This window comes from Myripristis murdjan, chromosome 1 (genome assembly GCF_902150065.1).
Source record: "Myripristis murdjan chromosome 1, fMyrMur1.1, whole genome shotgun sequence".
Classification (NCBI taxonomy): Eukaryota; Metazoa; Chordata; class Actinopteri; order Holocentriformes; family Holocentridae; genus Myripristis; species Myripristis murdjan.
Window position 1 is genome coordinate 23983184 of NC_043980.1, and position 15348 is coordinate 23998531.

General features: G+C 42.2%; 1 protein-coding gene across 10 annotated transcripts in view; it reads left to right on the top strand.

The window, feature by feature from the left end:
- The window catches only part of inpp4b (inositol polyphosphate-4-phosphatase type II B), a 257269-nt gene that overhangs the window by 153052 nt on the left and 88869 nt on the right, over window positions 1-15348 (top strand). For all 10 annotated transcript variants that reach the window (XM_030053522.1, XM_030053485.1, XM_030053476.1 and 7 more), the window contains one exon: window positions 458-537. In XM_030053522.1, the coding sequence (XP_029909382.1) occupies window positions 458-537 (80 nt within the window). The remainder of the gene's footprint in view (window positions 1-457; window positions 538-15348) is intronic.

Sequence of the window (15348 nt, forward strand, 5' to 3'; positions counted from 1 at the left end):
GTGGCTCATCTCTCTCCGTTATTGATGGGCTTGTTCCCTACCTCACTTGCCATGACCCAGTTCTTGTGTGCTGACACCCCCTGTTCACATCACGCCCGCAGCAACCAGATGTTGTCAGAACAGTGAGAAAACGGGAGAAAGAGGTTGAAAGAGAGACACAGACATAGAGAGAGAGTGTATTCTACGTCCTTATGCCCCGTGTCAATGCCATCACACACAGCAGGAGAAAAGTTTTATTTTATTTATTTTAGCAAACAGGCTCACAATGCTTTCTGACGTATTGTGTCTGGCACTTAGCTGTTTCTAGCACCTGTATGGTAGAGTCAAAAGGAGAAAAGGCTGGCTGAGTGGAGTAATACTCTATTCTTTCTTTTTTGTATTTTCTGAAGCATTGCTTGCCACTGAAATAACTTATGCTAACAGGCTGTTACCTGTTTCTCTCTGCCTCGTTCTACAGAGCAGTTTCCTGGGTAGTGCCACGTTCTCATTGGGCGATCTGCTGAGGGCTAAAGACGAGCAACTGACCCTGAATCTCAGGTAAGTGAGGGTTTCTCGCATATTGTGCTCGTTACTTTTCATATTCCTCCAGGCAAACTGGAGGGTTTGGTTATGTGTTTCTGCTTAGGAATTGACAGTCCAACGCAAACATTACATTGTTACTCTCAGAAAGTTAAACAGATGAGCTTCCCACAGATGTTACAACAGCAGTTTTAGGGATGTTAGCTGCCAGGGTTGTTTGTTTCAGGGGTATTACTTTAGTGTGTGGAGTTACTCAGATCTCTGTTCTTGTGGGAGGGAAAGAAAATTAGTCTGAGAATAAGTGTGTTGTTTGGAAGGTGGTTCAATGGAAAGAATGAACACGAACACCTGTGTTTGTGTTTGTGTGTGTGGGTAAAGAAAGAAAGAAAGAAGGAAAGAACGAAAGATAGAGACAGAAAGAAAAAGAGAGAACAAACAAGCTGAGATTGGATTGAGGGTAAGCAAGAGGAGAAGTAAGAAAATAATCAAAGATTTTGCCACAAGGAAAGTTGGATGTTTGTCATTTGGAGCATGCGCCATCAGCAAGACACAAACAAGTCATGAAGGAGGAGAGCATTTGTATTTTTATGTAAGTATTTGACAGTTCCCTTAATGCTAGTCATGGTGTGACTTGATTTAGAGTTGCTCAACATAAATATTATTAAATAGTTAACAGGCTAATAAATAAACAGACACCAAAATGTGACGGGTGTTTTACAACATTCGCTGGCTGGCAGTGTTTGTCAATAGGTGTGGTCATTTCGCACAGTGGTAGAGGACAGCTCAATTTGTTACTTGTGAGAAGACTGACTGTGAGAACAGTATTACGAGTGGCCAGTGCATTAGCTGATGTGTGTGTGTGTTAACTATTTCAATACTCGGGCACTGCTTTGGAGAGTAAAGACCCTCCCTGTGGTGTGTACATTATATAGATTCTGTATGTACCATATTATAACCATTGGTAGTTATGCGGTAATTTGAGACTGAGAATGTGGCGAAGGTTAGTCTGTAAGGATAATTTTTACTTGGGATAGGAATCCCACACAGAAGTCCTGACTGGGCAGCCATATTAAAGAACTATGTTTGCTAGATGGGTGGGGTTCTGGCATTAAAAATCCCATTCATTTTCCAACTCGCAGTGCTGTGTGATGGGCCTTTTGAGCTTTTGCATGGACATGGATGGTCATGACAGGACAGTTTATTTAAAAAAAAAAAAAAAGGACAAAGGTACAGGACTGTGTATGTAAAAACAGAAGGACATAAGTCACCTTTGAGTCCTACAGAGCATTGATTTGAGAAACAGCTAATCACTGGGCCTCAAGTTCTGCTGCCTGCTCTGGTGAAGTTTAGCTGCATACCTTTGAGTCGACTTTATAAAGACATTCCTTGATCATTTCAACAAGTATGTTGCAGCATTTTATTCCTGATTGTATCCACTGATCTGGAAAAATAGGTAATACTGAAAACATTTTAATATATTTTATGCCTTTAGCTGGTGTCTTCACAGTAATAACTGAGCATGTGTACAATAGTATTTAGTGTCATTTTACAAACCAAACCACCAGATTCACCATGATTCACTAAATGAAACATACAGATACAGAAGTGATGACCACTATGTAACCCTGAAGGACTGTTTATATTTATCCAGAACACTATTGTGATTCTGTGTTGAATAGTGTTGTATTTATTGTTAAAAAATAAAATCAGGGGATTGATTTTGCTTGTTGTGGCAATTTATATGCCATTTGGGGTGTTTATTCAACTGCATGTGTTCAGTGGTCAGGATGACCCAAATCCTCCACCTGTAAAGTGTTGAGATGAAATTATTTGTCTGACAGTGCATCCTTGTTGCAGGCTGCATTTCCATTTCCATCCCAGTCATAGTTGTGTCTATAATATGACCCTTTAGCCATTGCTCCTTTTTCTTCCTTTTCCCTCTATATTCCTCTGTCAGGCTTTCTCATTTCCGGCAGGTGATCCCAGGTCTCTGGCTATTATTTTATCTGCCTTGACTGACTTTGTGAGCTGCAGTGAGAACAGAGGATATGTAGTCCCCCTGTGTGTGTGTGTGTGTGTGTGTGTGTGTGTGTGTGTGTGTGTGTGTGTGTGTGTGTGTGTGTGTGTGTGTGTGTGTGTGTGTGTGTGTGCGTGTGTGCATATGTGTGCATTTGTGTCCATGTATTTTTGTGTTCAACATTAACAACTAATGCTGTAGCTCTGATTCATATACATTATTTGTTTTATTTCTCTGTACCCATATAACCTTATTGACAGTCCTGATGATGGAATGCCATCATTGTGAGATACATTATTTTAAAGGACAAATTCACCCTAAGACACTTAGATAGGGCCAGACTAGATGATTTTCAACAAGTTGACATTGGGCAGAATCCTGGGTAGTCCAGGGCAGTTGAAGGTAGTCGCACTCCTGTACCTGTTACGTGTCTGTGAGTGACAGACTTGAATCTTTCTCAGTTTTATCCTATTGGGCCTAATCTTTAGATAATTGTTTAGTATGTGTGCACGTCAAAGACTTAAGTCATTATTGGAATATTCAACAGCCAATGAAAATCATGAGTTTGCAGAGAGAAGAAGGGGGGGAACGATATTTTTGAAACATCTACGTTCAGATAACCACAGACTATTAGAGTCGTTGGCTGTAGAGAGTTAACATGCTCTCTCATACGACTGAGAGCTAACATTAGCTAGCTGGCTAAGATTGCATTGACACATCAGTGCATATTTCTGCAGAAAAAACAACAGTGTCAAGCCACAGACCTAAAAGTAGAGCAAGATGGTGTCCATGTTTGTTTTTGGTGTCAAAATACCATGGGAAAATGAAGTCTTGAGTCTGCAAAAAAACTGTGTCTGACAGCACATGCTGTGTATGTGCAAAAGAGACTAATGTGTCCATTGTGTTATTTTGGGCCCATTTTAATGTTTTCATCATTTATTTTTAATTTTTAAGGACAACTGACCAAATGTAGAAAATGTGCTGTCATACCAAGATATTTCTTGATGCAGCAGCAGTGGGACATGAGAGCAGAAATAATTTCAGCTCTCTAAAGTATCAGTGGTAACCATCAGGTTTTAGTATAATTTCCTCAAAGTCAAAGAGTAAAGGCTTGTTTTTTGATTCATCCTTTTGCTCCAGCGTTCAACGGTCATACAGGGAGAAATCCATCACAGAAGAGGCAGAAATACAATTTCTTCACCAACAGTAGCCTCTGTAGTCAGCATTTGCTGTTACTTTGATTTCTTTATCACTATTGCTATTGCTTTCTCCTCCTACACATACAGAATGCAACAAGTTCAGACGTGTTTTTGGAGAATTGTTGGAAACCATGCTGGGAACGTAGGAGACTACTAACAGAAGTACACAAGACAGGTTGAGGGAAGGCGGATACACTGAAAAAAAAAAGTTGGAACACACTTGGAATACATAAAATGTCACAGATTAAAACATAAAATCAGCTCTATGTTATGATCTTGTGTCTTGTATCTGGAACTTCCTCCCTCTAAATAGTAAACTGCACAGACTTTGATGGGTTTTAAGAACCTTTTAAAAAACATATCTATGTTAATCACTTCATTTATATATTCATTTATTTATTTTGGGTGATATTTTGTCTTTTCTCGCCTTGTGACTTTTGTTTCTTTTTGCCTTCACTTCAGCTTTCCCTCAGGCTTTTTAAATTTTCTCCTATACCACACCTTGTAGCTCTGCTGTTGCAAGGCTCTTTAGAAATAAAGTTTCATAGATGTGTTGTAAAATTGTACACTGTGCACTGTTTCATTGTAAGCTCTGTGTTGACCTCTGGCTGCAAACTGTGTTTCCCCTCTAGAATAATAAATTACTGAATTGAACTATAGCAGCTTTACTGTATCTAACAGAGTGTTTTTCCCTTGAAATACTTTTACAATTGAAAGAAGAGATTCTGTACTTGATGTGATGTATAGTGACAGGGACAGCTGCTGGATGTAAAGTTTAATATATGCAAACACAAACACTCACTAACCAAGTAGTATGGCCCGGAGAATCATTGCTGGTGTTGAGTCTATTACACCATGCAATCGGTGATGCATGCTTAACACATACAGACACACAGAGGAAACTGTCTTGATCTGATATGCTATTCAGTTGTTGGTTCATCCAGTGAGAAAAGATTTCAAAGTTGAGCAGCTTTACATGTGTGTGTATGATTCACTCTGGGCTGTTTGACCTGTGGATTAGACTATGATTCACAGTTCGCATTAGTTCTGCTGGCCAAGCAGCTCAGATGTCACAGCACTTACTCGAACAGGACGACAATTCATTCTGCTTGTTACGGAACAGATACTTCATTTTACTACAATGCTCCAATCTCCAGGTCGTCAGTGGCAGTGAAAAGTAAGTTCATTTGAGTTGACGTCACTCGGCAGAGGGAAAGTGAGACTACTTCATCTTCACAAGGCAAGGATTGATTCCCCCTCAGTGAATCTTAAAACCAATATGACTTTAACCAAGTCTGTTCATAAGCTCTGGATTTACCTTGATTCTGAGCAAATGTATAGAGGAAATTGGTATTTGACCAGCACCCACGCATATATGTGACTCCTCAGCTTTTTCCTTGGCCCTCCTCTAAAGTTCAATCCCCCAGGTTGCACTCTCTACCGAGGAGACTGTCCACCTCAAAGCTTGTTCTCCATACTCATACATTTTTTCTGTCTTTCAGCTGCTGTCTGTGTCTCTCTCAGGCCTCACGCTCACTTTCATGTCTGGCTGGTTAGGATGTTTGTCACGGATTGTTTTTGTTTCCTGTGAGGCACGACCAACTTGATTTGGGTCATTTTTTTGAAGGTTTTTGACAGTGTCATATTGAATGAGTGGGAGTGGTTGATACAAGGACTCCCTTGTGAAGTTCTGTTTGTTTTGAGAACACCTGAAGCCACTGAAATGATGAGAAAACTTTGCCATCTTGAAAACTAATACATTAATACACACAAAAGACACTCATACAAACACACACAGACACATACACACCTTTATAACACACAAACACAGAAGAATTCATAGCACCACCAAACAGGAAGAAAGTGCACTTGGAAGGTTAGGGATTATTTCTTTGAAGTTTGAACCTTTGTTAATCAAAGAGCCAACATCTGATTTAAAGGGAATTCTTGATGATTTGCCTGGCCAGCACACAAAGTCAGCCCAGGTTAAGTTTTCTGAAGGGCTGAGGCTAATTTTGCAATCTACCTCTTAAAAATATACAGTTTGAATTTTTGTATTTAAAGGTGAAACACAAATATATGGGTCTAAGATAGTCAACAGTAAAAGAGCAGTATTGGTCACTATAGCTGCATTCGATAGTCATCACCTGTAGACCTTGATGTGTTTATTTGTTACCTTCATTTGCATGTTGCTGAAAAAAGGAATACTCTGCTCAAATCCAAATAGATTCAAATCAAAATAAGTTGGGAATGGGATGGGAATGTCAGTTATAATTAAATTGTGAGGGCAATGCAGCACCTTGGTGTCTGTGTGTGTGTGTGTGCTGGAATGCTGCTACACGAACAATCCCAGTGAGAGGGAATACAGAGGATGTAGAGGATGTCGGAGCAATGGATTATTTGAAAACCAACATCCAGACTCCAAAAATAACTGCTAGCTCAGTGTTACAGTAGCCACAAACGGAAGCGAGTATCACAACTTGAAATTGATGAGGTAAAATGTACCTCATCAAAGGTACAAAGATGCTCCAGAAATAGGGAGCCAGGCTGTCAGGTCAGAGGGTAGATTTCATCTCCACACTCTGAGATTGGGTAACAAAGCGCCAGTAACAACAGAACCCAACCTTATCACAAGGACAGCTGACCTGAGATTGAAGATCATAACTAAGCTGGAATCCTGGAACCTCTCCCTCTTGACAAGGCTAAGAGACAAAGTACCTAAAGTACTGAAGGATGTGAATGTGGAACTGCTGGCTATCCCTACTGTGACCATGCAACAGCATTAGTGATCCTAGAGAGGCTTGGCTACAAGATGAATACCCCCAAATAAAGAGCAATACCCCCCATGGAAGATAAGGCTGAAGGCCAAGATCAAAACAACATGGAGAGAAGTTAGCCAGCTATCCGAACTAAGGAGAGGGGCAGTGGTGAATAAAGGACTGCAAAGCTGTCCATACCTGAGGCACTGGAGACTGACAAACAAAGGCTCATAGCCCTGACTATCCTCCTGAAAAGGTACACTAGAGATGCAGGAGAATAAACAGGATGTTCTCCATAGAACCATCCAAACCATCTGGCAGGTAGGATGAGAACAGACCCACCAAGGGTTGAGACTGAACAATACTGGAAGAGCATATGGGAGATGGAGGCATCTCATAATACCAATGGCCAGCGGCTGGTGGATCTGAGAGCAGACTACAGAAATCTCCCAGAACAAGAACCAGTAACCATCACGGCAGCAGACATCCAAGAAAGAGTGTCAGAAATGAAGAGCTGGGCATTTTCAGGTCCTGACATAATCCACACCTACTGGCTAAAGAAGCTAACTGCACTCCATGGACCCCTAGCAGCACAAATGACCCCGCTGTTAATGGATGAGGCCCACCCAGAGTGGCTGACCCAAGGTCGGACAGTCCTGATCATTAAGCACTCCCAAAAAGGGAACAATCCTTCTAACTACCAGCCTATAACCTGTGTCTCCACAACTTGGAACCTCCAGGAACACCAACCTGTGCACTGCCTGGATCAACTACAAGAAGGCCTATGACCCAATGTCACACATATGGATACTGGAATGCTTGAAGCTGTACAATATCAACAGGGCCCTAAGAGCATCATCAAGTGTTCATCAAGAACTTGATGGGAACATGGAGGATAACTCGAGAGGCTAACTCAAAGACAGCACAAGTTAGTATCAAGTACAGCATATACCCAGGAGATGCCCTGTCCTCCTGCTGTTCTGTGTAGACCTAAAACCCTTCAGCCAGATTATCATGAAGAGTGGCTTCAGATACCGGTTTTGAAGTGGAGCAACCATCAGCCACCTCCTCAACATGGATGACCTCAACCTGTATGCCGAATGAGCGAGACATCAACTCACCGATCCACATCACCATCTACAGCTACAACATCAGAGTGTCATTCAGACTGGATAAGTGTGGTAGGAAAGTACCGAAGAGGGGCAAGAAGGGGGGTTAAACTACCAGAAGGCAACATAGCAGACATGTAGGACAGCTACAAATACCTTGGAATCCCTCAGGCAAATAGAAACCATGAGTAGCCTGCAAGGAGGTCAGCCACAACCAAATACCTCCATAGAGTGAGGCAGGTCCTGAAGAGCCAGATGAATGGAACAAACAAGATCAACACCTACACCCCACCGGTGATCAGATACCCTCCTGGGGCTAGGTACACTCCCGATCAAAATCTTAAGGCCAGTTGAGAAATTGCAAGAATTTACATTTTGCACTGTTGGATCTTAAGGAGGTTCTAAGTAGAGCTTCAAAATGCAAAAAGAAGAAATGGGAGTGAGACAAAAAAAAAAAATGGAGTAAGCAATTTATTGCAAACAACCATTAAACTGAAACAGGCTGTTCATCACCTGATAAAAAGTTTAAGACCACTGCCTTTAAAAGCCCAAGCCCAGCAAAAATGTGGATTCAGTGTCATTTTCTGTCAGGTATCCACACTGTCATGACCTCCTGATGGCTCTAGTGAGTGGGGAGTATATATATTTATGTATATATATATATATATATATATATATATACACACACACACACAAAAAGTTAGGGATATTTGGCTTACGGGTGAAATTAACGGAAAATGTAAAAAGTTCACGCTACAGTGATATTATATCATGAAAGTAGGGCATTTAACTAGAAGCATGCACTGGTGATTTCCTCATCTCAAACAATTTCTTGAAACAAAAGCCCACAACAGTGGTGGGTATACCACAACAAAAAATGTCAATGTCTCAATAACTTGTCATGTGCCCTTGAGCATCAATTACAGCTTGACAACGACGTCTCATGCTGTTCACAAGTCGACTTATTGTCTGCTGAGGCATGGCATCCCACTCTTCTTGAAGGGCGGCCCTCAGGACATTGAGGTTCTGGGGTACAGAGCTCCGAGCCTCTACACGGCGACTCAGCTGATCCCATAGGTTTTCTATGGGATTCAGCTCTGGAGAAAGTGCAGGCCACTCCATTTGAGGTACCCCAGTCTCCAGCAGCCGTTCCCTAATGATGCGACCTCGATGAGCTGGAGCATTGTCGTCCATGAAGATGAAATTAGGCCTGTGTTGTTCATGCAGGGTTACAATGACTGGATTAATGATGTTATTCAGGTAGTATGGGCTTGTCACAAAGTGTAGGGCAGTTCTGTACTGACCAGACACACCTGCCCACACTGTAACACCACCACCACCAAAGGCTCATCTGGTGACAACAATGGCTGATCCATAGCGCTCTCCTTGACGTCTCCAACATCGTTGGCGGCCATCATTTCTGCTCAACATGAATCGGCTTTCATCAGAGAACAGCACTGAGGCCCACTGGTCCCTCGTCCAGCGTAAATGCTGCCTGGCCCATGCAAGACAATGACACCTGTGCCTGCTGGTGTGGTCAGGTACCCTTGCAGGTCGTCTAGCACTCAGACCATGCTGATGTAAACGGTTTCGAATGGTCTGACGTGACACTTGGGTGCCTCTCACCTCCCTTAAACGTGCCTGGAGTTGAGTGGCATTCATCATCCGGTTCCACAGGGCACTGTTCACAATGAAGCGGTCATCAGTGTGGGATGTGGCCAAAGGACGTCCACTTCTATGCCTTTCTGTGACCCTTCCAGTCTCTCTGTATCTCTGTTGCAACCTGCTGATGACACTCTGTGACACTCTAAGCTCAGTGGCCACTTCCGTCTGAGAACATCCTGTTTGAAGCCTCGCAATGGCGAGGTGCTGCTGATCAATTGTTAGGTGTCGTCTTGGTCTCATGATGTCAAGATGTGAACAGCATGATGAGGAGGACTGTTTAAATACCAATTCTAATTGAACCAGGAAATGTATTGGTCGATTCATGGATCAAACACCTGTTGTGAATTTTGCCGTTAAGCTCCTTGTTAGAGAACAGCAACTTGTGCAAAAAGTACTGAAACACTGAACAGTTGGACATGTGCATTCAAAAGTTTACAGAAGGTCACATTAAGTTCACCTGTAAAGGTTATAATGCATTTTATGTTCATCCTGAAATTTCACCCGAAAGCCGAATATCCCTAACTTTTTGTGAGTAGTGTATATATATATATATATACAGTACAGGCCAAAAGTTTGGACACACCTTCTCATTCAATGCGTTTTCTTTATTTTCATGACTATTTACATTGTAGATTCTAACTGAAGGAATCAAAACTATGAATGAACACGTGGAGTTATGTACTTAACAAAAAAAGGTGAAATAACTGAAAACATGTTTTATATTCTAGTTTCTTCAAAATAGCCACCCTTTGCTCTGATTACTGCTTTGCACACTCTTGGCATTCTCTCCATGAGCTTCAAGAGGTAGTCACCTGAAATGGTTTTCCAACAGTCTTGAAGGAGTTCCCAAAGGTGTTTAGCACTTGTTGGCCCCTTTGCCTTCACTCTGCGGTCCAGCTCACCCCAAACCATCTGGATTGGGTTCAGGTCCGGTGACTGTGGAGGCCAGGTCATCTGCCGCAGCACTCCATCACTCTCCTTCTTGGTCAAATAGCCCTTACACAGCCTGGAGTTGTGTTTGGGGTCATTGTCCTGTTGAAAAATAAATGATCGTCCAACTAAATGCAAACCGGATGGGATGGCATGTCGCTGCAGGATGCTGTGGTAGCGATGCTGGTTCAGTGTGCCTTCAATTTTGAATAAATCCCCAACAGTGTCACCAGTAAAACACCCCCACACCATCACACCTCCTCCTCCATGCTTCACAGTGGGAACCAGGCATGTGGAATCCATCCGTTCACCTTTTCTGCATCTCACAAAGACACGGCGGTTGGAACCAAAGATCTCAAATTTGGACTCATCAGACCAAAGCACAGATTTCCACTGGTCTAATGTCCACTCCTTGTGTTTCTTGGCCCAAACAAATCTCTTCTGCTTGTTGCCTCTCCTTAGCAGTGGTTTCCTAGCAGCTATTTGACCATGAAGGCCTGATTCGCGCAGTCTCCTCTTAACAGTTGTTCTAGAGATGGGTCTGCTGCTAGAACTCTGTGTGGCATTTATCTGGTCTCTGATCTGAGCTGCTGTTAACTTGCAATTTCTGAGGCTGGTGACTCGGATGAACTTTTTCCTCAGAAGCAGAGGTGACTCTTGGTCTTCCTTTCCTGGGTCGTTCCTCATGTGTGCCAGTTTCGTTGTAGCGCTTGATGGTTTTTGCGACTCCACTTGGGGACACATTTAAAGTTTTTGCAATTTTCCGGACTGACTGACCTTCATTTCTTAAAGTAATGATGGCCACTCGTTTTTCTTTAGTTAGCTGATTGGTTCTTGCCATAATATGAATTTTAACAGTTGTCCAATAGGGCTGTCGGCTGTGTAGTAACCTGACTTCTGCACAACACAACTGATGGTCCCAACCCCATTGATAAAGCAAGAAATTCCACTAATTAACCCTGATAAGGCACACCTGTGAAGTGAAAACCATTTCAGGTGACTACCTCTTGAAGCTCATCGAGAGAATGCCAAGAGTGTGCAAAGCAGTAATCAGAGCGAAGGGTGGCTATTTTGAAGAAACTAGAATATAAAACATGTTTTCAGTTATTTCACCTTTTTTAGTTAAGTACATAACTCCACATGTGTTCATTCATAGTTTTGTTGCCTTCAGTGAGAATCTACAATGTAAATAGTCATGAAAATAAAGAAAACGCATTGAATGAGAAGGTGTGTCCAAACTTTTGGCCTGTACTGTATATATTTCAAGAATGTACACAATGTCCTCAATCCTCACTGACCTGGGGCTACAGTGCTGAGAACTCAGATGTCTTTTTATGTAGTAGCCATGCAGCCGCCATGGTGCTGCTTGTAACTTGGTCATAGCACAGCAGTAGCATCATGATTATTGCTTTACAAGGTGTGTGCTTGTTTCTGTGTGTGTCTGTTTCTGTACATTCTCTTGTGATATACGTGCATTACACACAGACAGTTTAACCCCAGTCGCCCACTATTATTTGCTGACCCCAGCCACTCTGACAATATAGCATGACACACGGCATTGATGCATGCAATCATTTTTAACCCCCTCTCAACGCTTAATAGGCTGTTACAACATATGAATGGTGACAGTCATGCTGCCTTTGCCCTGTTACCTGCACAGACCCTGTAGTAAATCTCTCCTGGGTATGTGTTGTATGGACAGGGATGTCTAGCCTGATTCCTCTGTGGCCATTACTCACTGAGGATGTATGAGCTTTGTTGGGAATACTCCCCTATCTTGGCCCTCTCAGGCTATGCATCACGTAGTTGTACCAAGTCAGAAGTGCTGGCTTACAATGCAGTAGCTTGCACACATTCACAATCATGATCTGGGCTATGTGTTTGTTCCCAGCATAGATGTCCTGTCATATATGCTGAAGTGCTGAGATGATTAATGTTCTCAGGGTTTCAGTTTAACTTTTATAACCATTCATTACAACTTAAGAAGTGATTTGAGGGGCTAACTGTTTGCCTTGGGTGTATTTATGAAGTCATTTGCTATGGATTTTTTTGCATTTGGTTTCAACCTCAAGTGACAAAGCCATTCACTTGGGTTTGCATGTTTTCATGCTGCCTCTCCTCAAGCACTGTCTTCTTTCTTTTTCTATTTTTCACTGAGTAACATGTGACCACTGAATTAACAGTTGTATCTATGTTCCATTGTTCAGTAGTTTGGCTTGTTATGCAGAAATGCATATTCTAAAATGAGCTTGGTTTAAATGGAGACCTGGAACTAGCAACACAAGCAGTGTTGCTGGAGTAGCTGCAGAGAAGTCAGCGCTGCAGAGGTCTCTCAATAATGCATGTTATGTATACACAAGGGAGGAAAGATTATTATCTCCAAAAAGGAAGGTGAGCTTCCTTCACCCCAACACAGCAGTAGATACTGTGTAAATGGGACAGAAACTGTGTAGAACTGCATATGCGGACCTACACAGATATACAGACAACATACGGTATAAGAACACAACAAACATAGAGCATGGATGTGTCTGTATAGGTTTGCCAGAATTTACTCTCCTGTACGCTCATTTCCTATTGCTGTTTCCTCCTTGTTGTTGTTGTCCTTTTGTCCCTCCTGCTCATTCTCACACCCTCTGTCTCTCTTGCTCTCTCACCATAGTTTTCTCTCCTCTTGTTATCTGCAAAACTTTATTCACTCGGTAGGAGAGGCACTCTGTGACCCAGTTCTCCAGTACAGTTTTAGATTTGATTTTGATAGGAATTTGTGTGTGTGTGTGTGTGTGTGTGTGTGTGTGTGTGTGTGTGTGTGTGTGTGTGTGTGTGCGTGCATGCGCGTGCATCAGAGATTTAACATGGTGAGGCTACATTATCACACACCAGTGCTTCTGCTCCCTGACTTCATGGCTTATTCATTCATTCCCATTGGATGGGGCCTCTCTATTTTGTCCCACCAGTAATAGCTTAGCCAGCTATCATGATAATACCAGTTTACCACCCCAGAGCCCTCTCCATAGCCCTGTTGCAATTGTCACACTTATCCACAGACAGCCAGCTCTTTCTTACACTGTAAACCCTTGTGACTGACTTTATCTTAGCATGACCCGAAAACCTAAAGATCAACTATCTTATCCAGTTAAATACTACAGAAATATTGTCTGTGCCTCCTCTTCATCATAAAATGGCACAATGCCAGGCAGTGTTGAGGTGTCAAATTGCGTGTACACGCGTGCGCGCGCATGTGTGTGTGTGTGTGTATGTGTGTGTGTCTATGTGTTTGAGTGTGTGCGCATGCCAAATGGTAAGACAGTCATGCTAATAATTACTCTATTCAGTGGACTATACTCCTTCTTCCCTCCCTAGTGACAGTCCTCTCTCTCTCTCTCTCTCGCTCTCGCTCTCGCTCTCTCACACACACACACACACGCACACTCATGCATATCTCACATAACTTTTACCAGTGCTGTCATTATCTCCTCTATATTAACTATAGGAACCAACAAATATTTAGTTATGAATAATGAAATAAGGGGGATAATTACAAAGCAAACAAATGCCTTTATTTACAGTTTGACTGATTCTTTCTGTTTGTGTAGCAGTGAACAGGGAAACATATGTACAGTACTGTTCAGGGGAGGCTAATGGATTCAAGTGTATGGCTGATGGGGAAACGTTTATCTGTAGTTTGCACATGGGGAGGACTCTTTTGGAATTGAGCCCAAACTTCCTGTGTGTGTGTGTGTGTGTGTGTGTGTGTGTGTGTGTGTGAAGAATTATCCAGTAAAATGCATTTATTGCAGCTGGAATGGGTTTGCACTCACATGACCATGCATGCATGTGAGCACACATGCTTTGGCACCTACACACAAACTGTATAGTGCCTTTGCTGTGCGTATCCACTAAGACTAGTACACACAGTTGCACACATGTAAGTAGACATGGGAAAAGAAGAAAAACAGCACTCAATTGGGTTGAAATAAATGCACATATGGCCTGCAACCGCCCCCCACCCCACGCCACACACACACGCACACACGCACACACACACACACACACACACACACACACACACACACACACACACACTCTCACTCACACACTACTGAAAATGCTTTTCCGCACTGTTCTTCTGCATAATCTTAGAGATCCCTCAGGCAATAGGGCTCATGGGCAGAATATGAAAATAACTAACTCAGCCAGTGCTGCACCACAGCATCAAATTAGAAGTCTGAAGAAAATGAAAATAATGGAAAAAACATTGACAACCTGCCTTAATTACCTGGCATCAGTAATCACATCTCCAATAAACATAGCACAAACATCAGGGATAACTCCAAGCATGGTAACCTAACATCCACATTCAAAAAGGAAATAGAGTTATAGTAAGACCTGTTAGACTGGGTCAAACATTCATCTGGTTCTTTCTACATCTCATCTCTTTGCAAAATCCCATATATAAGGAGAAGAAATGGAAAATGGAAATATGGTGTTAGGAGCCAAAGATGGAGGAGAGAAGTTTAATAAATCTGACCAGACATGGGGCTGAGGCGTGCTAGGGGCGCAATTCAAGCCAAGTCCTTGTCTACAGTAAGTGATGAGAGGATGATAATGAGGACAAAATAGAAGGAGGAAGAAACAAAGAGAGCAGGAGTGTACAATGATGTCTCAAAGGTTTCTGTTTGGGTTCCTTTTTTTCTTCCCCTCTGGGATGAAATTGTGGCATTCCATCATTCAAGCACCCTGCTGGGGCAATGTAACGGAGAGCAATGCAATCTTTCCTTGCACTCTATCTCCAATATGAGCACCAGAGAAGGTGAGGCCATGCATAATATCCTGCCTGCCTTGCCATTTAATATCATCCTCAGTCATCCAATGTTATGTTTATGCTTAGGCAAAAAAATGTGTCTTTCAATATTCAAATGTTTGTATTTGAATATTTTTTTTAAATGTATTTGCCACGCAGTTAAAAGAGAAATCAGTTCTCCTCATGTTTTTCCAATAATGCTTAGGGCTTAACCCAGAATTGATAAAGATTGGTTGATTTCATTAATTATGGGATTGTGTAGAGTTTGAAGAGAATTGGTGTACTTGGTGTATTTGCAGACAGCATTCACTGTGTTTGGGAGGAAAAGAAGCATTCACACAAGACT